The 23,395-nt window shown below is 29.8% G+C and overlaps 2 protein-coding genes across 2 annotated transcripts; one reads left to right on the top strand and one right to left on the bottom strand.

The window, feature by feature from the left end:
- Nucleotides 1-7,077: 7,077 nt before the first annotated feature.
- Nucleotides 7,078-17,251, bottom strand: LOC114374308 (probable acyl-activating enzyme 1, peroxisomal). Its single transcript, XM_028331939.1, has 2 exons — nt 17,015-17,251; nt 7,078-8,638 (listed from the first exon to the last, which is right to left on the bottom strand). The coding sequence occupies exons 1-2, from the start codon at nt 17,195-17,197 to the stop codon at nt 7,196-7,198; spliced, it is 1,626 nt and encodes a 541-aa protein (XP_028187740.1). The 5' UTR covers nt 17,198-17,251; the 3' UTR covers nt 7,078-7,195.
- A 4,590-nt stretch (nt 17,252-21,841) lies between these two features.
- Nucleotides 21,842-22,744, top strand: LOC114376809. Its single transcript, XM_028335090.1, has one exon. The coding sequence runs from the start codon at nt 21,842-21,844 to the stop codon at nt 22,742-22,744; it is 903 nt and encodes a 300-aa protein (XP_028190891.1).
- Nucleotides 22,745-23,395: the final 651 nt, after the last annotated feature.

Genomic DNA, 23,395 nt, shown 5'->3' with positions numbered 1-23,395 from the left:
ATCTCAATAAATTTTTTTCTTTTAATTTCATGATCAATATTTCAAAGATTATTAGCTAGCATTTGTCATAAATAAATTGATCTGTGTGCCATATATATTGCGCATGCTTTCTAAGCGTATCAACTGGCTATCACGTTACTACGTACGAGGCTGCAGTAGATTTATTTATATCTGATATTCAATACATACAAATGATACAATACAACCATTCCAATTAGTATGTGCTTATCCACTTTCAACAAATATAAGAAGTACATTCAATTTTAACTATATTGATAGCCAGATTATATTATTTGATCAGCTAGATTATATTATTTGATTTTCAGCAATTATGGCTGTGGGGGGGCGAAGAATTGAAATCGCCTCACCCGTACAGTATAACTCAATTTTATATATATATATATATACACACATGCACACACGCATGTCCTCTCCCTCGATTTATCAGTGGCAGAGGCCAATGAAATGTGTGATAAAGATTGTGTAGTACAATACACAGTGACATTAAAGAGGCACATTATCTGATTATACCTACTACTCCTTCTCCAACAATACACACAACAAATGGCCCAGGCCATCAAGCCATATATGCTATTACTGTATACTACCTTGCATTTGCATATAGCAGAGCCATCCTAATTCTAAAGATATGATCAATTTCCTTTCTATACGGTTTACCCATGGTTATTTCCTTTTACCCTCAAGGTCCACTAAATTTACCGTATAACTTTTTTTTAATTGTTGGGGCCCTGCAAGACTAATGTTTAAAAAATAAACATTTTAAATCTTTATCATTATGAAAGGTTAAGTTTTTTATATTTTTTTTTATGAAACTATGTGTATCTTCAATAATATGTAATCCTACTTGACTCAAAACTTTTTCTATTATATATTTAAAATTCAAACTCAATATCACTAGTTGAAATAATCTTATGTCAACTAATGATGTGTTAACTTTTATAAATATAATCAAATTTAATTTTTTTTTCATAATATGATTTTTTAAATGATATTAATCACAATTTCAAGGTGATGTATGTTTAAACATATATGTGGAGTGTGATCATTGAGCGAGCAGATCAATTAGCATGGATCAATGGTTCCTGGGTTAGTTCACTCTTGATTTGCAACGACAGTGTATAGTTTTCAATTTTTTTTTTCTATGCATTCTTAAGTTCCAAACGTGGTTTCAATTGATCCTTATTTTATAAAATCCTTTATCCTTATTCTATTCTTTATTTCAATATACAGGATGCAACTCTGGGGTCTTATATTCCAGCTTGTAATTCAAACAAGTAGCCTAGACAAGAAATGGTTCCAAACGTGTGTTTCTGTTTGATGTTGTGATGCGTGTTATACTTTTCTCAACAAAAAATTCTAGGTGATAAACCTGCTGCATTATACTTTCCACTACCCGTTTAAACAAAAAATTTCCTCCCTGTGTGAAGAGTTCAACCATCCATATAAATGCAATTAAAAAAATAACACGATAGCTGCATTATATCTTCTTTTTCGGATATGGAATTAACTGAATGCGTGTTTGGTTCCACATCTGAGATCCATGTTTAGAGCAAAATCACATCAAAAGTGATGCAAAAGCAACTATTTAATAGCGTAGGGGATCCACGTTTAGCATTTTCTAACTTTTTTCCAAGCATACCATGATTAATCTGTTACAAAATATATACTCTGAATTGTTTTTACTAGAAGAGAAAATTCCTTTTAACTAGGATGTTCAAATTCATGTGTTCATGCATACAAACAGGACTCGAAAATGATTATTGTTCAACAGAGAAAGAAGGAAGTGAAGAAAATAAACAAATCACATTCTTTAATCCCAGTATCCCATACCGAGGGAGGAGAGTGAGACACTAACAGAGGAGGGCGATGTAGAAAATAAGACTAGGAGCAGCAACATAAAAGCTAAGGGCAAATGCTTTTGTATGTCCATTTTTTGAAGAAGCTTGGTCCATATTGAGATACCCTCACCTTTTGTTTTTCTTGCAATGATAAAAATCTGATATCTGTTGCTATATTAAGGTATTTCTACCAAGATTTGAACATGTGAGTCCTATCAAATTGGCTCTTCAAGGATATTGAATATCTTTAACGTATGATTGAACTGTTGACTTCATCTGTGTTGCTTATTAATGTAGTTATTATTATTATTAATTGTTGTTTTTATTATTATTATTATTATTATTTCTAGGGGATCCGTGCCTCTCTATATATTTTAAATAAAATAAAGAAAAAGGTTTAAAAGTTAAAAAAAAAAGTAAGGAAAGGAAATAACTAACTAAAAATTAGTGAGACAGTTATTGAAAAAAAGAATAAACTGATGGAAAATAAAACTGTTTAGAAAATATTAATAATTATAGATTATTTGAGTTTGATACAATCCAAATATAAAAGAAGGCTCTTGCCTTCATTTTTATTTTTCAGTTAATTGAGTTAGTGGATTTTTTCTCTTATTTTCAGCCCAAACGCTTGGTTCACTGCAGTTTGTTTTTTCTCACTCGCTAGCCCAATAAGGCCCAACCCTCAAATTGCACAGTAACTTCATCCATTGTCTTCTTCCCACTGAGATGTCCCTTGCTTGCTTCACGTTCTCACTCAAAATATTAACATGGCTATTCACGTATTGTTCCCATAATCCTACCTTGAAGTTTTTCAACAAAACAACCACAAATTGAAGCACAAAACATAACCAATTCCATCTCTCTCTGACCAATACAGGAAAAGAAACAAAAATTTCACAATCGCACGTGAATTAAACTCACCAACATTCCATTAATTTCCATTTCATTCAAAAAATTTATAACACAACCCAATCATTTTCGCACCAATATATCTATAATCAACCAAGATTCAAGAATACCCAAACTAGCAAATCAAACAGAGAAAGTTTTCTTTCCAGCAATCATGGTCTTTAAATATATCTTTGGATTCAATATGATTTATTTCATATTGAAGATTAAGATTCAAATCCTATATTATTTAATTAAATGATACAAGACTATTACTTAATCAGCTGCTGCTAGTTATATTATATACACGTATATTTTTAAATGATTGAACGTAAACTTTAGAACCACTAATTTTAGTGTCTACCACAAGGTGATTGACGCAAAGTTTTGCTTCTATGTAAATTGCATTAGTCATAGCTGACACTAAAACCTTATTTAGCGATCACTTTCATCAGTCAGTGTCAATTTTCGGACAATGCTGATAATATATATATATATATATATATATATATATATATATATATATATATATATATTTTGTAGTAGCAAAACTATTAAGTGACTTGAGGTTATTAGCCGAATAGGCATGCCTCTAAAGACTTCAACGATGTTTTAGAATAATGGTCTTATTACAAAGTTGAACACGTGTATGATGGAACATAACCTCGTCATGACATTAAAGAGACATGCACATATATAGGAATGAGCCTTTTCAGGGGTCAACTTTAGGACCAAATAGAGTGAGGTATCAACAATAGAAGCTAGTATCACAATCTATTTTGGTCGTATTTAGATAAAAGTTCTCAATAAATACTTATAGAAAAAATAATAAAATAATTAAATTAACCTTTTCTCACAAGTTAAAATAATTTATTGAAAAAAAACTAAACGAAAAAATCTTCTATAAATTAACTTGTGTATAAACAATTTTAATTTATAGAAAAAATAATATTTTTTCTTATAAAGTTCTTGAAAAATTTATTAGAATCTTTATCTTTTTCCTTTTGAGTGTCAAACATAGCCTAATAAACTCCCATGCATGCAGAAGTTAAAGTTTTGCATATTCTAATTCAATTACACATAAATGTTTAAAATTAGTAGTACAACATAAACGTTTTCCAAGAAATTAAAGCCTCAAAACATTGTAAAATGTAATTTTAGAGGAGCTAGCTCACATATGGTGGTTGGATATAATCAAAGAGCTATAGAATTCTAGAGAAGTACGAAGACAAATTCATTTTTTTGCTTTTCTTCATACACAGTCAGTCAGCATCCTTTCAAATTAAACAACCTTTTTTAGTATCCATAGTCAAATTAGCCCTTCGTATCGATCAGAACAACTCTAGAAGTGGTAACGAGCTGTTAGTCACTTGAGATGGGTGTGACTGATGCTGATATGTTTCTACGAGCTTTTCTTCTACGTTCATTATGCTCAGCCAATGTTTTCCTGCAACTTCTTTTGGTGTCTTCAAACTCAACAAGTTCATGGAACCTGCGTGCCATTTAATCCAAAAAAAATAAGATTTTATCCCAGCTTTAATTAACATTAAGCCCCTGCAGAGAACTAGACACTAACATGGAAAACATTATAATAGCCAATCCAATATTCATCAGCAACAAAGAAAAACTCACCATAAATTACAATCTCACACAAAAAAAATGAAGTAAACATGAAAATCTTGGACTCTGTAATTATTAAACAAAATGTATAGTAGGATAAATACTAGCTACATTGTTGGCAGAACCTCTGACGAATGCTAGAAACTAAAACGACACGAGCCTTAGCATGTCTCTCACAAACCTTCTGACGGCGGTTGTAACTCTTGGCCATGCTCAAGTCCCTCCCCACATTCTTTGGCCCGACAAAAACTGTGACTAGACGACGATGAGGCTGTTCTTGAACCTGAGCACTTACCACTCACTACCTTCATTGTTACATTCTCTTCCTCAGATGGTGTTTTTGCTATTGAAAACATTGGAAATGAGAGTTATGTTGTGTAGTAACATAACAAAAATGAATCTCGACTTCTTTATTTTTTTTGGGTACACACTTCTTTATTTATTTTTAACTAATATATATATATATACACTTTTCTCCTTTATATTTCTGTTAAAATCCGTTTTAATCATTTATCGTTTAAAAGATTTGGCCGTTTATCTTTAAAATTTGCGATAATATGTTTTCCTTTCAAAATGGTAAATATTTTTTTTATTTTATGGATGATTTTGAAACTTGTTTCACTGATTTGATATGTGAAATTTATTTTATTAGATTGACTTACATCAAAATTATAAAATTTAACTATTGATCGAACTAAAAATAATCATAAAAATTGAAAATTATGTTGAAAATAAGGTGTACCATAAAGTTTACACAAAGTAACATAAGAGGTGTGGGCCAATTTTTGTTTGGAATTATGCATTGGGGTTGTTCTTGAATTATTACTCCTGTTGAAGTAGATTGTATTTATTATAAGGGTTACAACTTTTGAGTTAAAAGTCATAATATTTATTATGATTTTTACTTTTTTTAATTAAAGTAGTAAATTTTTATTATCACCTCAGTTAATATTTTTAATTAAGACTTCTAAGTCATAAAAGTCTTTTTTTACGACTTTAAGGTCGTTAGTTTTTTATTTTTTTCATTTAGAAGTCGTATATTTATTTATACCTTCTAATTTTTTTTACCTCATTTTTTTAAAAATTTGTAAATAATTTTTTTAAATATAATTATTTAATATATATATTTTAATTTTTTAGTTATGTATATACTTTTTATATGGTTTTATTTAATATTTTATATATTTTTAATATTGTTTTATTTACTGTATTTTGTATATTTAATATTGTATATTTTTTTTAGTAATGTTAAGGAATTTTATTTGTTTTATAAATGAAAAAAATTATGCAAAATTCTTAAATTTAAATGAAAATTACATCTTCTTTTAACAAAAATATTAATAGTGGGATGATATCCTACAATAAATTCTTCTAAATATATGTCACATGTCTCTCATCTTATTATTTGTGAGTGATTGTTGTTCTCTTGTTTTAAGATTTCTTTCTTTTTCTTTTTTTCTAGAATGATCACGTATAATTGTTTATTGTTGTTAAAGAATATGATTATTGTTGGTATTGTTGTTGTCATCATCTTTTTTCTCATTCTCATGACTCATGTTATGGATTTGAATATGTAATGATGGACAATAATATTATCAAAATATATAAAATATTAAATAAACTAAAAAAGTAAATATATATATATATATATATATTTATTAAATAATTAAATTAAAAAATTATTTACAATTTTTTTAAAAAAATTATGTAAAACAAAAAAAATTAGAAGTCGTAACTAAATATGACTTCTAAATAAAAAGAATAAAAAACTAACTTTAAAGTCATAAAAACAAAAAAAAAATCCTTTATAACTATAAAGTAAAAAAAAATATGACAACTTAGAAATCATAAATTAAAAAAAAATCAACTAAAGTAGTAAAAAATTTACAACTTCATTTAAAAAAATAGAAATCTTAACGGATGTTACAACTTTGGAATAGATGTGTTTCGGCTTAATGTTGTGTGTTTTCTATGCAAAAATTGTATTTGATAACCTGCTGCATTATATCTTTGTTAACTGATTAACCTGTTGCAAAATATACTCTGAATTGTTATTACTAGAAGAGAATCTTCCTTTTTACTTGAAAATAATTTCTGTTCAAGAGAGAAAGAATTAAAGAAAATAAACAAATCACATTCTTCTATCCCAGAGAGAGAGAGACAGAGGAGGATAACGTAGAAAATAAGACTGGGAGCAGCAAGATACAAGTTAAGGACAAATGCATTTGTATCTCCGTGTTTTGATTTTTGAAGAAGATTAGTCCATAATGATATAACCACACTTTGTGTTTATTATAATGATAAAAATCAAATGTCTGTTCCCATATTAAGGTATTACTACCAATACTTGAACACGTGAGTCCTACGAAGTTGGTTCTTCAATGATAATGAATATCATCAGTTTTGTATTTTAAAGATAAAATTGATGTCTTTAAAAGGATTACTTTGATGGTAAAAATGTCACATTGAAGGACCAATTAGATGTTATGCCTTTTGGGTAAGATCTAACAGACCTAGTGAAAAAATCTGTTGTCCTGCTACAAATTCAGATCCACCATGCTAAAATCGCCACACTTCAAAGTTATAATTAGAGTATACGATCTGGATGAAACTTTGTAACCCTTTTCCTTACGTTTGAAACACTCAATTTTTGCACTCCTAAACGCTTATTAAAAAGAAAATGCAACGTTCAAAACACACTGACGGTAGATGTCTTCGGGAAAGTCATGCGTTTAGAATAAAGTAACAAATGAGTTCAAGATTAATAGATGATTACATTTGCAAATTTTCATTCACATCTTTATTTATAAAATCCTACAAAGCACAACCTAATTCTTTGAGTCATACCACTCACTGCCTTTGATCTTCTCCCTGATGCGAAATTTCTGAACCTTCCCAGTTGAATTAACAGGTAAATCTCCAAATACCACGGTACTAGGAATCATGTGAGTAGCCAAATGATCTTCACAGAACTTGATAATTTCTTCAACAGTGGCACTACATCCATCTTTCAATTTGACAATTGCACATAGAGATTCCACCAAGCATTCATCACATCTCCCAACAACAGCAGCTTTCAAAACCTTTGGATGATTCAACAACACTGCTTCCACCTCTAGTGAACTCACAACCTCTCCCTTAGAATATATAACATCCTTTGCTCTATCCTTCATAGTTATAGAACCATTTGGTTCTCTAACAGCAAGGTCTCCAGTCCTATACCATCCACCCCTAAAAGCCTTATCATTTGCTTGTGAATTCTTAAGGTACCCCAGCATCAAAGCATTCCCTTTGAACATGATTTCACCTATGGTTTTCCCATCATGAGGAGTACTTTCACCAGTTTCAGGATCCTTCACATCAACATCTTGCCTAAACTCCGAAACACCATAATTCAGCTTTGTGTGTTCGCCATCCGAATTGGGGTTCCATGGTCTTACAATCACAGGACCTAAAGTCTCTGTCATGCCATATCCAATGTTCACATCAAATCCAAGTTGTGACACCTTGTTAAGAACATGAAAAGGTGGTAACACACCAGCAACTGTGACATTCACCCTATGAGGCAGAGGCCTCTGGTCACTAGGTGATGCATTTGCAATCATGTCCAGAAGGGTAGGTGCACCACAAAACTGTGTCACCTTATAAAGATAAATTGCATCATATATGCCTTTTGCTGAGACATTCCTTAGGCAAATGTTGGTGCCACCAATAGCAGACATTGCCCAAGGGAAGCACCATCCATTGCAACGAAACATGTCAACTGTCCATAGGAACACTGGCAATTGTTTCATCTCAAAACGAGCAATTGCTGCTAGTGAATTGAGATAAGCACTTCTATGACTATAAACAACCCCTTTTGGAAGAATCCCCGTGGAGCCTGATGTGTAGTTCACTGATATGGGATTGCATTCATTGTTTGGTTTTAAAGCCTCAAAATCTTTTTTTCCAATTGCAATTAGTTCATTGTAGTTTAAGGTACCTGGTGGGATATTCTTCGCTAAGAAAGATTGTTCTTGGTCATAATTTGGTATTAGGACAATGATGGGTGGCTTGCATTTTCTGTGGGAGAGAATTTCACATGCTTTGAGAGCAGAATCAATTAATTGGTAATCCACAAACATGATTTTGCATGGCTCTAGTTGTTCCAAAAGTAGAGCCAATGTTGTTACATCCAATTGGGTATTGAGAGCAGAAAGAACACCCCCTGCCATAGGAACACCAAAATGAAGCTCGTACAGTGCTGGAATATTTGGTGCCAATGCTGTAACCTGTTTGTATTTATCAAAGAAAATCGAAGTCTGATGAGCATAACATTTTTTTTTGTTTGTATAAATGGTTAATTTCATGTTTAATCTGCTTCTAAACTAAAATAAGTACGAGTTCAAGTCGAAAATAAACCAATAAATTTGTAAGCTAATGTTAAACTGCAAAAGTATTTGACCGAATAAAGTCAAAATTCTTTAAATTTCAAGGATAAATTATTTCATGTGATGATGAGACTCCAGACTTAAATATCAATTCATTAGACAAAATGAATTTTAAAAATACATGTTGTTATCAAATGTTTATGTTTATAATATTTTGTACCGACAAAAGAATATGTTAGTAATATTCAAAGTGGGGAGGGACGGGGTACATAAGGTGGTGCTGTCATAAGGGATGGGAAACCAGTTATAATATAGAGACAATTAAAAAAATTGGCATTATAGAGATTAAAAATTGGAAACGTGTTACTGATGTCATTACACTCAGTCCATAAGGAATCAGCCATCATGCAGCCTCTAAGGGTTGTAATTTTTTTTCTTATATTTTATTAATTTTGTAAAAAGTTGAAAAATAAAATTATAGGTGGAGATTTAATTAGCTGTCTTTTATCTCCAATTTCAGGCAATTCACATTGAAGAAGAATGGTAGTTTGCATACGTTTTAATAAATTCTTACGATGTAAGAATGTATATATAGAGAAAAGAGAAAGGAATATAATTAAGATAGAATAAGTACTGTAATAAAAATGATTATAAAACATAAAAAATCATTTAAACCTCTTATTATTCTTCCAACCCTACCCTAGTAGGTAGTCTTTTTCTACAAATAGAGAGATATAATAATTTAAAAAACGAATGCAAATAGGTGAAAAATAAATAAAAAATAAAAAAAATTGAAGAGAGATTAAAAAGAATAAAAATAGATTAAAAAAATAATGCAATAAATCCCATCATTTTAAAAAATATTTGATCTTTTTTTCATCTTTTAACTACACCAAATTATTTTAAGTAAATTATGAAAAAAAAATTGAGTAAATTATTTTTGTCTAGACTCCCCTATAGGTTCGCTATTATTACATATGATGTCCTTCTATTTTTTTTTTATATATTACTTTGAGATTTTCTAAGGGAGTTGTTGTAACTCTTTGTACATCAAAGAGGAGAGTTGATATAAGGGATTTACGCCTAAGAATAGGATGGCAAGAAAATTCTTAAAAATTAACAAGTTTTCTGTACGATTCAACAACCGAAAAATATATCAGATGTAATAAAGATAAATCTAAGATTACGTGCAATTTACTCAATTATTTTCATACATTCTTTGTACTAATTTCTTGTTATCTATCAAAGAAGGAATAAATCCGTGTGAACAGGTTAATATCATTGTGAATCCTGACTAGATCGACAGGAAATTGTCATGTGCAATCTTACCTGTCATGTTACTGTATATGTTTTTTTATTACAACACAATGACATGTAAAAGACAAAAATGAAAGTACGCATATAGCACGTCCACTTACTAACTAAGGTTAGTTTGTCATTTTAATTTATTTTTCCCCTCATTGACTCAGTGCAAAGTGCATGCTTTACATGATTACATTATTTAAGGAGATAATGTATGGGCATCGCATATTAGTAGATGATCAGAAAGAAAAAGAAAAATATATAAATGTGATAAATTAATTAGATGATAAAAAACAAATAGTAAAAAAATATATTATACACAAAATATGACAATTCTGTCGAATAGATATTTTATTGGAAACATTTTTTTATCGCATTTTCACTTTGATTAATTATGTGGTCATGATTTAACAAATAATTATTTCATTTTCGTGAGTTGTCACGTACTAAATAGCTAGTTTCATGAATGTCGATGGGGGTATTTATACGATTAGGATGTAAATAAAATATTACTCCATTACTTATTTGCTTTAGATGCGGGGAGAACAAGTGTATCTTCATTTTTTACTGTATATTTCAAAATGTATATTTATAAAATAACATTTTTTTCAACAATATTTATTTTTTGCTTTTCAAAATACATAAAAATCAACAATTTTTAAATTTCTTTGAAAAAATAATTTTAAAATAAATAATCCGTAATACGAGCGGGTGGTGAGTTTGTCTTGCACAGTTATATTTTTCCAATGTTTTATAACATGCATTCACTAAAAAGATTATTGAATTTTTTTTTAAAAAATAAAATTATTAAATAGAGTAAATTTTTGTAATATAACTGTATGTAGAAGGTAAAGTGTACCTGTTTTGAATTCAATGAATACTTTTTTATTTTATTTTATCAGGAACGCAATTAAATATTTTAAAATTTATTCAAAACTATTATACACGTCAAACTTATGTAATGGGATAACATATAAAACATACATAGTTTTTTGGTATGAACAAGTACTAATGGGACAACACAAGGACGAAAGTTATATTTAATTTATTAGATGAGACCGGTTAAATAAATTATACAACACCATTCAATTTGGTTTAAAATTAAATTTTTATATATTATTTATCATAAGATTCTTCTTAACAAGTAACAACTTTTCTCAAAAAAAAAAAAAAGAAATTGATAAAAACTTCTCAATTTTCTTCTTCACTAGTTTCTCTCTCTCTGTCTCCTTATTTACAGGACTAAAAGTCGTATTATCTACCATCTTTACTAGTATTTTCATTGTACCTTCTTTAATTTAATTATGTGTTCAAATCACATTAACCAATATTCTCTCATTTTTTTCAATTAATATTACACCAATATCTTCTCATGTATAATCATTTCATATTCTATCTTTACTATTTTTTTTTATATCATTGCAATACATGTTTAATAAGGTTACTAAAATTTTATTATACAAGACAAACTAATGTAATATGACGAGATGTGCACAGACTAAAGTGTATTTGACGTTTTGGATTAAATAATTACTATTTTTGTATATATAGAAGTCAATAATATAAATACCTTATAATTCAATTTTTTAAACTGAACATTATAATTTAAAAATAAACGAAATAAATGTTTTAAAATGATTTATAAATTTTTATGACATAGGAAAAACTTATGCATATATGCATTATATGATGACATGTGAAGAGTTTAATACTATATATAGAGATACCTGACTTTTTAGATTAAATAGATACTATGCTGTAATATAAAACACGATAAATGTTTTGTAAAGTCTAATAATTTTTAATTGCAAAAAACAACCTCATTTATGGCGATGATGCGTACAGAAGAAAATATGGACTTTTTTTAATTAAACAAATACCATTTTATACAAAAAAAAAACAATAATTCTATATAAGTTTAGTGAAATTTTCTTCCAATACAACCTTATGTGATATGATGGCATGTGTAAAGAGTAAAGTGTACATAACGTCTTTTTTAAAATTGAACAGAATACCATTTTTTTTTTGTAAAACACTACTTATATAATATTTTTTACATATAAAACAAAACTTATGTTTTATAATTTAATATTTATTAAATAAAATAAACTTATGTAATGTAATGACATTGTTTAGTGATAACAAAATGGATCACATCGGCCTAAACTCATTCGTTGAAATGTATTCTAATGACATGACTCATGAGTAAAGAGTAAGTATACTTGACTTTTTTAAAAATGAACAAATACAGTTTTGTATAAAAATGTAATAACATTTTATAAAGTTTAATAAAGTTTTATCATGTAGAATAACACGTCCATTTAATATTACCAATTAAATCTTAACTTTTTATTTTGATATAAGGATTCTTATTTAATCTTTTTATCTCTCATAATAAAACACTCATGTCACATCTGATATGTCCCATATATATATATATATATATATATAAAATAAAAATTCTAAAATTCTAAGAAAACTTTTATAACTTAATAAACTTATGTAATGTAATGACATGAGGCTAAGGATAAAGTGTACTTAGAGTTATTTTATTGACCCAATATTATTTTATATAATGCAAATAAATGTTTTATAAAAAAATTAAATAAAAACCATTACATGTACAGTGCAGAGGGCAAAAGAAAACTGGGAAATGAGTGTATGTATGATCACGAGGTTATCGAACAATTTTATTCTTAAGAATTAAGCAAAGGATAGGCTTATTGGTTTTTTTATTTAATTATATTTTAAAATTATTGAAAATTTAATTATTTCATTGCGTTTTTAATAAGTCAAAATTTTGTTTTTATGCTTTGATATTTATAATTTAAATTTTGATAATTATGTTTTTTAATTAATTCTTATGAATATAAATAGAAGTACAAATAATTAACCTCGCCTTTAAACAGGTGTATTATTATTAGCATTTAGTTTATTTAAATAATGACTCATTTATCTTGAAGTAAAACATTCATATTTTAGAATGTGTTTAAATGAGACAGTAAACATTATAATGAATACATGCATTATATATAATACTTTATGGAATTCTGGTGTAACAAATTTTAGTTTTATTTTTATTTGTTGGAATAATTGCATCACACTTACTGTATAAGAAAACATTTCAGATAATTGCCTAGCAACACTCAAATGCCTTTGAAAAATAGGGTATTTCAAAGACTATATATAGGAGAAGACCATTGACTGTCCACGTTGACAATGTGCCTAGCTCATTGGCGTAAATTTGGGTATGGAAAAAAATGACAATGAAGCTAATTAAGTCTTAGAATAAGGACAGCGAAACATTAATTACAAAATTATATACAGAGTACAGACATGAACATAGCGTGTATATATGGTCGAGTTTTCCATGAAAACGCGTTTAAATAAATTCATGCAGTCCCAATTCCTTCTACAGAATAATTTCCTTTTTGAAGAAAATGGCCGAAATCCGAATACATTCCATACTATGCCCATTAAAATTATTTAAAAGTTACCTTAGAATTTTCAATTTAAATTAGTTTTTTTACACTAATTTCAAAAAACTCAAAACGATTTTTATTAAGTTCAATAACTTTATTCTAAATAATAAACTTAATCAGTAAAATTATTTGACAATATAGGAAAATCGTAACAACTTTTTAAACTGATTTTAAATTGTAGAAGTTAGATTAAAATTCTTAAGCAAGCTCGTGGTCTAAAATTCGATCTAAACATCCATGTATCTGAAAAAATAAAATGGGAGGAGGACGGGAAGAGTCCTCCTCACTTCGCTAACATTTTTTGAAAAAGTAATATTTCCCTAATATAGTGATAGAATATATGATAAGATATTTTATTAGTATTGTTAGCCTAACTAATCAGTTTGTATTTGATAAAATATATTATCATAATACTAATAGAATATCTTATCATATATTTTATCACACTCCCGCAGTTGAAGTGAGAGGTCAACAAACACGAACACTGAGATTGTCTCGAATTGGACCCAGGACCATCGCCACTAATTTTTTTTTCTCATAATTCTTGTGATATCCAGACGGCTTCCCACGTTGTTGTTGGTCTGAATGAGAGAAATTTGAGCCATAAATGGATTGTGAGGCAGCCAACATTGCTGATCTGGCTTCCTCAGGTGTGAGCATCGACTGAACCTGATAAAATGGAGGTTGATGATCACTCTGTTGAATTAACGTCGCTACACCTCGATATGCACTTGTGAGACCTGAAACAAGTTGAATGACGAGGTAGCTCTTCGACAGACATTCTCCATTTCAAGAGTGATGGAGATATGGTTCCTTATATTGGAAATCGCAAGAGACGAATGAAAAGAACTCTTATTTTCCGTCATGGCGGTGAGAAGAAGAAGAAATAAGAGATGGAGTGAAGGTAAGGTAAAGGAAGTGATTTGAGAGAGATAAGGTAAAAGAAGAGATTTGAGAGAGACAGCGAGCGAAAATGCTCACCGGGGTTTGAAAAGTTCAACCCATGTCACGTATTGGACATTTTCCATCTCAAGAATGATTGTGATATGATTCTAGATGTTGGAGACAGCAACAGCAGTGTGAAAGATAGAGTTTGAGTGAGACATGGTGATGGAGAAGAAAAAGAAAGGGGTTGAACGGTGTTAGGGCTTGTGTGCGAAAGCCAAAGGAAGGTGCTAAGGCTCTGACACCATCTTAGAATGAATAATGTGAGAGGCCTAACTCAACCCCAAAAGTTAGCTCAAGGGGTGAGGGTTATCCCTCACTTATATATTATAATGTGAGATTACTTTTAGTCGATGTGAGACTTGGATTATTTCCAACACACCCCCTCACGCCAAGCACTTCCTGGGCTCGGGGCGTGAACAACAAATGGTATGTGTTTGTCACTACAAAGCAATGACTAACGGAAGCGTGGTCCCAGGATCAAAACTGGGTCTGATACCATCTTAGGAAGTGAGTTTTTGGGCCTAACTCAACCCCAAAAGCTAGCTCATAGGGTGAGGGTTGCCTTCACCTTATAAATTCTATCTTGACACTATCTCTAGTCAATGTGGATTTGGGGGCTCTGATACCATCTTAGAATGCATAATGTGAGAAACCTAACTCAACCCCAAAAGTTAGCTCAAGGGATGATAGAAAGAATATTTTTCTCTCCCCTTTCGTTAAGCATCATTAGCTTATATAAAGGATTACAAGCTTAAAGATAAACTAAGAATAATGATAAAATATCTTATCTTATATTCTGATAATATATTATATCAAATACAAACTGATTAGCTAAGCTAAGAATACCGATAGAATATCTTATCATGTATTTTGATAATATATTCTATCAAATACAAACTAATTAGTTAGGCTAACAATACTAATAGAATATCTTATCATATATTCTATCACACCCCCACACTCGAAGCGAGAGGTCGATGAACACGAACACTAAGACTGTCTCGAACTGGACCCAGGACCACCGACACTAATTTTTTTTCTTCATAATTCTTGTGATATCCAAACGGCTTCCCACGTTGTTGTTGGTCTGAATGAGAGAAATTTGAGTCATAAATGGTTGTGAGACAGCCACCATTGTCGATCCGGCTTCCTCAAGTGTGAGCATCGACTGAGCTTGATAAAACGGAGGTTGATGATCACTCTGCTGAATTAACGTCCCTACACCTCGATATGCACTTGTGAGACCCAAAACAAGTTGAACGACGAGACAGCTCTTCGACAGACATTCTCCATTTCAAGAGTGATGGAGATATGGTTCCTTATATTGGAAACCACAAGAGACGAATGGAAAGAACTCTTATTGTTCGTCATGGCGGTGATAAGAAGAAGAAATAAGAGATGAAGGGAAGGTAAGGTAAGGGAAGTGATTTGAGAGAGATAAGGTAAAAGAAGAGATTTGAGAGAGACAACGAGAAAAAATGCTCACCGGGGTTTGAAAAGTTCAGCCTATGTCACGTATTGGACATTTTCCATCTTAAGAATGATTAGGACATAATTCTTGATGTTGGAGACAACAAGAGCAATGTGAAAGATAGAGTTTGAGTGAGACATGGTGATGGAGAAGAAAAAGAAAAGGGTTGAACGACGCTAGGGTCTGTGTGCGAAAGTCAAAGGAAGGCGCTAGGGCTCTGATACCATCTCAGAATGTGAATTTTGGGCCTAACTCAATCCCAAAAGTTAGCTCAAGGGATGAGGAAAATAATATTTTTCTCTCCCCTTTTGTTAAGCATCATTAGCTTATATAAATGATTACAAGCTTAAAGATAAACTAAGGATAATGATAGAATATCTTATCTCATATTATGATAATATATTCTATCAAATACAAACTGATTAGCTAGACTAAGAATACCGATAAAATATCTTATCATATATTTTGATAATATATTCTATCAATACAAACTGATTAGTTAGACTAACAATACTGATAAAATATCTTATGATATATTCTATCATATAGGTATATAATAGACTATTCTAGAAAACTAAGAAAATGGATAAAATTATAAAGATGAAATCATTGTTTTAATATATATATATATATATATATATATATATATATATATATAATGGGGAAAAAACTTGGAAGTTATGCCATGGTTCGTGAATAAAAATTGCAGAAAACATTTCTGCAAGATGGAACTTGATATTCTATATATTACCAATTTCTATCCCAAGCCCTAGTAGTCTAATACTATGCATAAAGAAAACTCTATGAAACTAGCAAGGCTGCGATCGTATTTTCAAATTTATATTCCATACGTGCAATTCGTTATGTATATATATGTGTGTGAGGTAAACATTGTAACGCATAAACTCAGGGACAAGGGTTTCATGATTATTATTATTTTTTTAATTTGTTCATGGTTTTCATGATATTTTAGTGCAGAGCCAGAGCAAAACATGCAATATATATATGTATATATATTAAATAACATGCAATATATGCAAGGAGATTAATTCAAAGGTAAATAAATAAACTTACCATATCGTTGTGAGAAATCCCTAAGTTAACCAAAGCCGAAGCAAGCTTTACGCATCTTTCATGGGTTTGTCTCCATGAAAATCTCACATTATGATGGTAGATGATGGAGATCTTATCACCGTAGTTAGTGGCTGCCCCTTCTAGGAAACTGATCGGTGACAATGGTACCAAGTCTTCACTCATCGTAACGTTAACGCGTTTCGTCAATGGATCTAAATATATTGGGTTTTCGTGAATTCCAGGTCAGAGTGTTTTTGCAAGAATGATATTTAATATTTATTATTACTTTTTTTGCCCTGTTCACTAAAGAAGCCTTTTGTTATTAATTAATTAAAGCAATTAAATCTAACGTGTCGAAAGCGTGAGACAATTCCAGATAAAGACGCAAATTAAAGTTTTATTAATGGAGAATTCATGCATCAGCACTTCTGATATCACAAATATTACTCGTCGCCTGCAAATTCATCTGCTCCATTAACTAACTTAATTCATCCGTATTATGTTCCTAATTTTAATTTTAATTAATTTTGTCTCATCATTGGCATCTGACGTATACCAGCTCCCTCTCGAAAGGCATATATTAATTAGAGGTAATCCCAGTTCATCAAAAGTGATTTGAATTAAATATAAACAAGTATTGGATTTGTTTTGGATTTGATTTTAATTTAAAGTTAATTCAATTAATTTTGTGATTAGATTTAGATTAATTATTGAATTTTCTAAATTTATTCATATATATGACTTTTAAAATTCATTTTAACTTTATAATTATAAAATCATTTGACACAATACAAAACTTAATACATCAATGAATAGGTTTCTGAATATTTATTGCTTTCAAACTCATGTGCACATGTACGAATGATATTGTTAGCTAGAAATAAAATTTCTTTAAAAATGACAAAGTGTCACACTGTCATGCATCTTAGGAAGAAGCCTAATATAGTAGTACATGGAAGAGCATATATATTGAATTACATGGGACCTATAATATCTACTTTACATTAATCTGATCCTGCGTGTGATAAATATATGTGGGTTGGTAATCAAATGAATATTATATATATATATATAATACTTAAATTAAGAGACTACATGATTTTGGTAAAAAGTCTTAAAGGACGTATTGTTTTTTATAGAAATATATTTCTGGCTATATTAAAGTTACGTCTGCCTATTTTCCACCATGAAAGAAGAGTATTGAAAGAGAAAGGAAAGGGATAGAATTTTTTTTTGTTGTCATTGGAAAAGAAAATAAAAAATTGAAGAAGCAAACTTTATTATGGAGAAATAATAGAGTTTCTATTCATTTTATTGTGAAAAGTATGAATTATCAAGGTTCTTATTTGATGATCAAATATAAAAGTTTACATCTTTTACTCAAAACTTATTAATTAAAACATCAAATTTAAAGTAAAAAAATATCTTTAAACCCAATCTCACATATTATTAAATCCTTCAACTTTTTAAAAACAAATTCTGAATTTCTCTAAACTTAAAATTGTTTCGTGTTCCAAATTCACCATAAATCCCAAAAATGTTTGAATAGAAAATGAAAAATGAGGAATTTACACAAAACATTAATGGAGGGACTATTTAAAAAAATTAATTGATTAAATTTTTAAAGAAACTAAAAGTTACACAAAGTTAATGTCAAAATTGTAATTAAACAATAAAAAGTGTAAAAATTGAACAATGAACATGAATTTATTCACTTGTTCGGTCGGACACTACAACACAAAGTCAATGTTTAAGTAACTAAGGGGTCGTTTATTTGCAGTTTTTATTTTTTTTGTTTTTGCTTTTTATTACAAAATTGTCACTTTATTTTCTATCTATTATTTGTTTTCAAAGATTTATACAGAAAACAGAGAGAGAGAGAGTGAAAAAAAGGTTGTAGTTGGTGAAGGGTGGTGTGCAAATGTATGGCTAGATCAGATGTAGCATATTTAATTTGTGACAAAGTGGGAGTGTCATGTGGGCTACCTAAGCTATTAAATGTGCGTTTGGCCTCCAAAACATAAAAGCTTAATGTATTTGCTTCTTTGCTTGACGTAAAAAATCACGACTCCACCACAGTACCATACACGCTATAAGCCGTAGAATCATAATGCAACGACAGTTAGTGCTCAGTATTCGTCCTTAATATTGCTTGCAGTGTGAACACTGAACACTGCCAATGTGACTACCGTGTTGTGTAGGATAAGTTATAAGAAACGATGATGCCCCAGACGGGCCATATGCTTGGGGTTATTGCTTTGTCAAGGAAAAACATAAATCCAGTAACTACTGTTCCCCAGGCAAATCATATTATGGTCCAGGAGGACCCATTCAGTTGACCCAGTAACTACTGTTCTCATTTTCTGCTCCATAAATCAGCATATGGACACTTAACTAACTTTTCTAAATAAAGGATTTATATGTGTGAGTTATTATAAATTTATTTTTTATTTTTATGAATAAAAAAATTAAATTTTTTTTATATGTTTATTGGAATAATTTTTAATTTTTTTTATCATCCTTTTATTATTACTTTTAATCTATTATTAAATGAAAAATATTAAATGTTTTATTTTTCAAAATATTAAATACACTTATTTTTATTGAACATTTTATTTATGAGAATGCATAACAATATTCTAATTGAAATTATTTGTCATACTATTAGTTAGAGACTCTACAATGTTATTGATGAATTTTTTGAATAGCAACTAGAACTATGATGAAGCTGGAAGAGCCTTAGGAGTGGACTTGGTAAACAATCCAGACTTAGTAGGGTGGGATGCAGTGATATCATTCAAAACAGCTATATGGTTTTGGATGACACCACAAGGTAACAATAAGCCCTCAAGCCACGACGTGATCACCAACATCATCAATGGTGGGATTGAATGTGGGAATGGTCCAACTCCAGGATCAACTTTTATAAAACGTACTGTAACATTTTTGGGCCCAACTTGAATTGCAGAAACCAGCGCCCATTTGGTTAATACGTTGGGCACTTTGGTTGTAACTGCCACAGTAACAAGTAATAATCTATATCTTTACCAATAAATAAAAAGATATAATTTTGTGTAATTATTTTTGGTTTTCCCATTTTTTCAATTATTTCATTTTTATTCTTAGTAATATTAAAATAGTAATAATAATTAATCATTTTTAATTATACAGATTAAAACTGACCAATTAATCAAAATTAGATAAATACCCATTAATTATATATTCTTCATTTTCATTGGACAATTTTACTTTTAAATCATTTCTTAAATTTTAAAATTTTATTTTAATTTACGTTATTTTTTTACTACTTTTATATTATTAGTTTTTTTTATCATTTTTCATTAACAGTATTTGACTTCTATATTTTTATTTTTTTTTGCTTATCTCTTTTCCCTAGTAATAAGAATAAGAATGTTGTTGCCCTGTGTGACTTCAATAAACTTGCCTATGTAATTAAGCTCGTGTAAGAGTATTGCAATAAAAATGCTCTAGTCTTTGCAATTTGCTCTAAAGTGAATATTTTAAACGTTTTCTTATGAATCATTTATTGGTGTTCGACGCTGAAAAATTTAGTAGTGCTTAATGTTTGTTTAAACTCTGTCACTTCTATTATTATAGTCAAATTCCAATATTCATACATCAGCATATATAATTAAATAATGGTATTTTTTTATACTGGAAACAAGTTTTTTTTTTTAATTTTTTTTACCACCATCCAAAGAAAAAACAATGGAACCCAAATGACTAAGAATAAAATATTTAAATTGAGTTTCTCTCTAATTAAAGGAAGAAAATAAATAAGATTCATTTTGAGTTTCTAATAACCGCTGTAATACAGTCCTGTATACTAATATATAGATGCATGGTTTATTCGGTACTGGCAATAATCTAAACCATCTATCCTGCCATGAATAGTACATATATTTTTATGAGTAATATTATTCTCTAAAAAGTTTTAATATACTTTTTGTAATATATTTTTTTCATCTTCCTTTATCACACCATATATTTTAAAATATTTTATCTCACAATTTCCACCTATGTTTGATACCTCTTATTTAAAAAATTATTGTAAGAATTTGAAGTGATGACAATGCTACTCTATTTTGTTTGACCATAGTATTTTGTTGTACGTACCTTCTAATTCTATAGGGATACGGACATAATTTGTCTGGAATCTTCCAGCACATGCAATACAAGTTTAGAATTAAATACTTAAAACACGAAAAATGTATTTGCATTATTGAAGTTTGACGCTATAACCCTATCCCTCCTCATACCAAAACCTAGATTCTCAGTCTATATATTTCGTGTTAGATCCTGCTTTCTTTGTCATTTTTGTTTTACCTTTTCTATTCCTCTTTCATGTACACTGTTATATTTTATCTTCATTAAAAATAAGACAATCATGCAGTGCCAGCTTGTGGATTTCATGAACAAACGCCACTATTGTTCAATTGAATCTTTCGAGGAGATCCCACTGCTAATTATTGGGGAGACAAGAAGGAATGCTATTTTTCCAATTACTACCTGTCTGCACTTATAGGCGCCTTAACAATTTGTTATACACTATATGTTGCCACTGGAATGACCAAGAGACTAAAGAAAACATTTGGAACCGAAAATTGTTGGCTGAAATGATAATAATGTCTTCAATATTGGTAAGGGGATACTTACTTGTACTACAAGAACACAACATAATACTTAGCATATATAGAGGGTCCATAGTGGTCTCATCCTATGTTTATACTCTCTATATATGTCTTATTCCAAGCCTAAGTAATTATCCATTTCAGTATTCAGAACAATTAGCAACATAGAAAAAAAATGGCTGGCTCACATACAGCCAAGGAATTTCACTACCATGTTAGATCCATTAGCTTGCCTTGTAGGCTACATCCTTCATTACCCAAGATTGAAAAAGAGCTGAAGAGGCTGAAGACATGGGAATTAGCCTCATCACATTCACAATCTGAGGACATCAAAGCAGGGTTAACATGGCTCGCAGAGTTGTATAATTGTGTGGAGGAACTTGTTGGTTGTCCACTTACTCAACAAGCTCTTCTACGCCATGAAGGAAAACACGTAGAGAAGCCACTTGACATGTCAGTTTGTTTGCTTGACATGTGTGGATCAGCAAGAGAATTGTTGTCATTGGTGAAGGAACATGTGCTAGATCTTCAATCAGCATTGCGCAGAAAGGGTGTGGATTCAAGTGTTAATAGCCAGATTTGTGCTTACATTTGTTTCCGGAAGAAGGCTAAAAAAGACATCACAAAAAAGCTCAAAGCACTCAAGACAATGGAAAATGGCTTTAAATCATATTCATCATTTCCTCTCTTAGATTTAGATCACCATCTATTAATGGTGATCAATGTGCTAAGAGAAATAAGCAAAATCACCATCTCATTTTTTAGGAAATTCCTACTTTATATATGTGCACAAGTGTTGAAGAAAAACACTGGTGGGTGGTCATTGTTTACTAGAATAGTGTCCACTGGATCAGACAAACAAAAGAGGATCATAAGTGAAATGGGGGACATTGATAATGTTCTTTGCACCTTCCACAGGTGTTTTAAGAAAATTGATACAAAGACTGATTTACAAATTATGAAAAGGAAATTGGGGGAACTAGAGGGAAGCGTTAGAGAATTGGAGGCGGGATTAGATTGTCTCTTTAGGTGTTTGATACAGCAAAGAGTGTCACTTCTTAATCTTTTCACCTCTTGAAGATTTTGAATTTTTGTAGGTATCTAAATGTGACTCCGTGAATGGTGTACTTTTTGCAACTTTGAAATGTTTTATATAAGGGTGAGAAAGTTTTATTGAAGATTTTGAATTTTTGTAGGTGTGTAAATGATTTATTTACTATTTGGTATAATGAATTTGGATTAATTAATTTTTTAGTTCTTTAATTTAATTTTTATTTCTTCTATTTTCTTTTTACAACTTTCTAGCCTTTCATTAATGTTGTACATCAATGGTTCAATTTCGAGTTGTGCAATTTTTTTAAACATCTGAATTAGTAAAAATTGATTAATTTGAGTTTCATTTTTTTTCTTTTAATTTGATCCAAATTGACTCGTTAATATCTCTAAATGTCAGTTTGACTAGTTAAAATTATGGTACTCAACAGGATATGAAAAACAATTAATATTCTACAAAGACACAAGTTATAAAAACTTTTTTTTTTTATCTTGGACATTATTTTTAATATAATTTATATTAAATTTAATGTGTTCATCGAAATAAAAGTGAGAGAAAAATTTAAATAAAAATCTAGTATTTTTTTTAAAAAAATAATTATGTAAGTTAATTATTATTTTTTCAGTTGTTAAATAAATAAAAGTGAGGATAAATATGTATTTTTAATATTTTGTG

The sequence above is a fragment of the Glycine soja genome, chromosome 11 (genome assembly GCF_004193775.1).
Source record: "Glycine soja cultivar W05 chromosome 11, ASM419377v2, whole genome shotgun sequence".
Lineage (NCBI taxonomy): Eukaryota > Viridiplantae > Streptophyta > Magnoliopsida > Fabales > Fabaceae > Glycine > Glycine soja.
This window is presented reverse-complemented; position numbering and strand designations above follow the sequence as displayed.

What these genes read in the sequence shown, in the direction of transcription:
- LOC114376809 (XM_028335090.1), top strand. Translation starts at nt 21,842, where the DNA reads ATGGCTGGCTCACATACAGCCAAGGAATTTCACTACCATGTTAGATCC.
- LOC114374308 (XM_028331939.1), bottom strand. Translation starts at nt 17,197, where the DNA reads ATGAGTGAAGACTTGGTACCATTGTCACCGATCAGTTTCCTAGAAGGG. An exon ending in GGATTTCTCACAACGATATG is followed by an intron (nt 8,639 to 17,014) that starts GTAAGTTTATTT and finishes AAATACAAACAG; the next exon opens with GTTACAGCATTGGCACCAAA.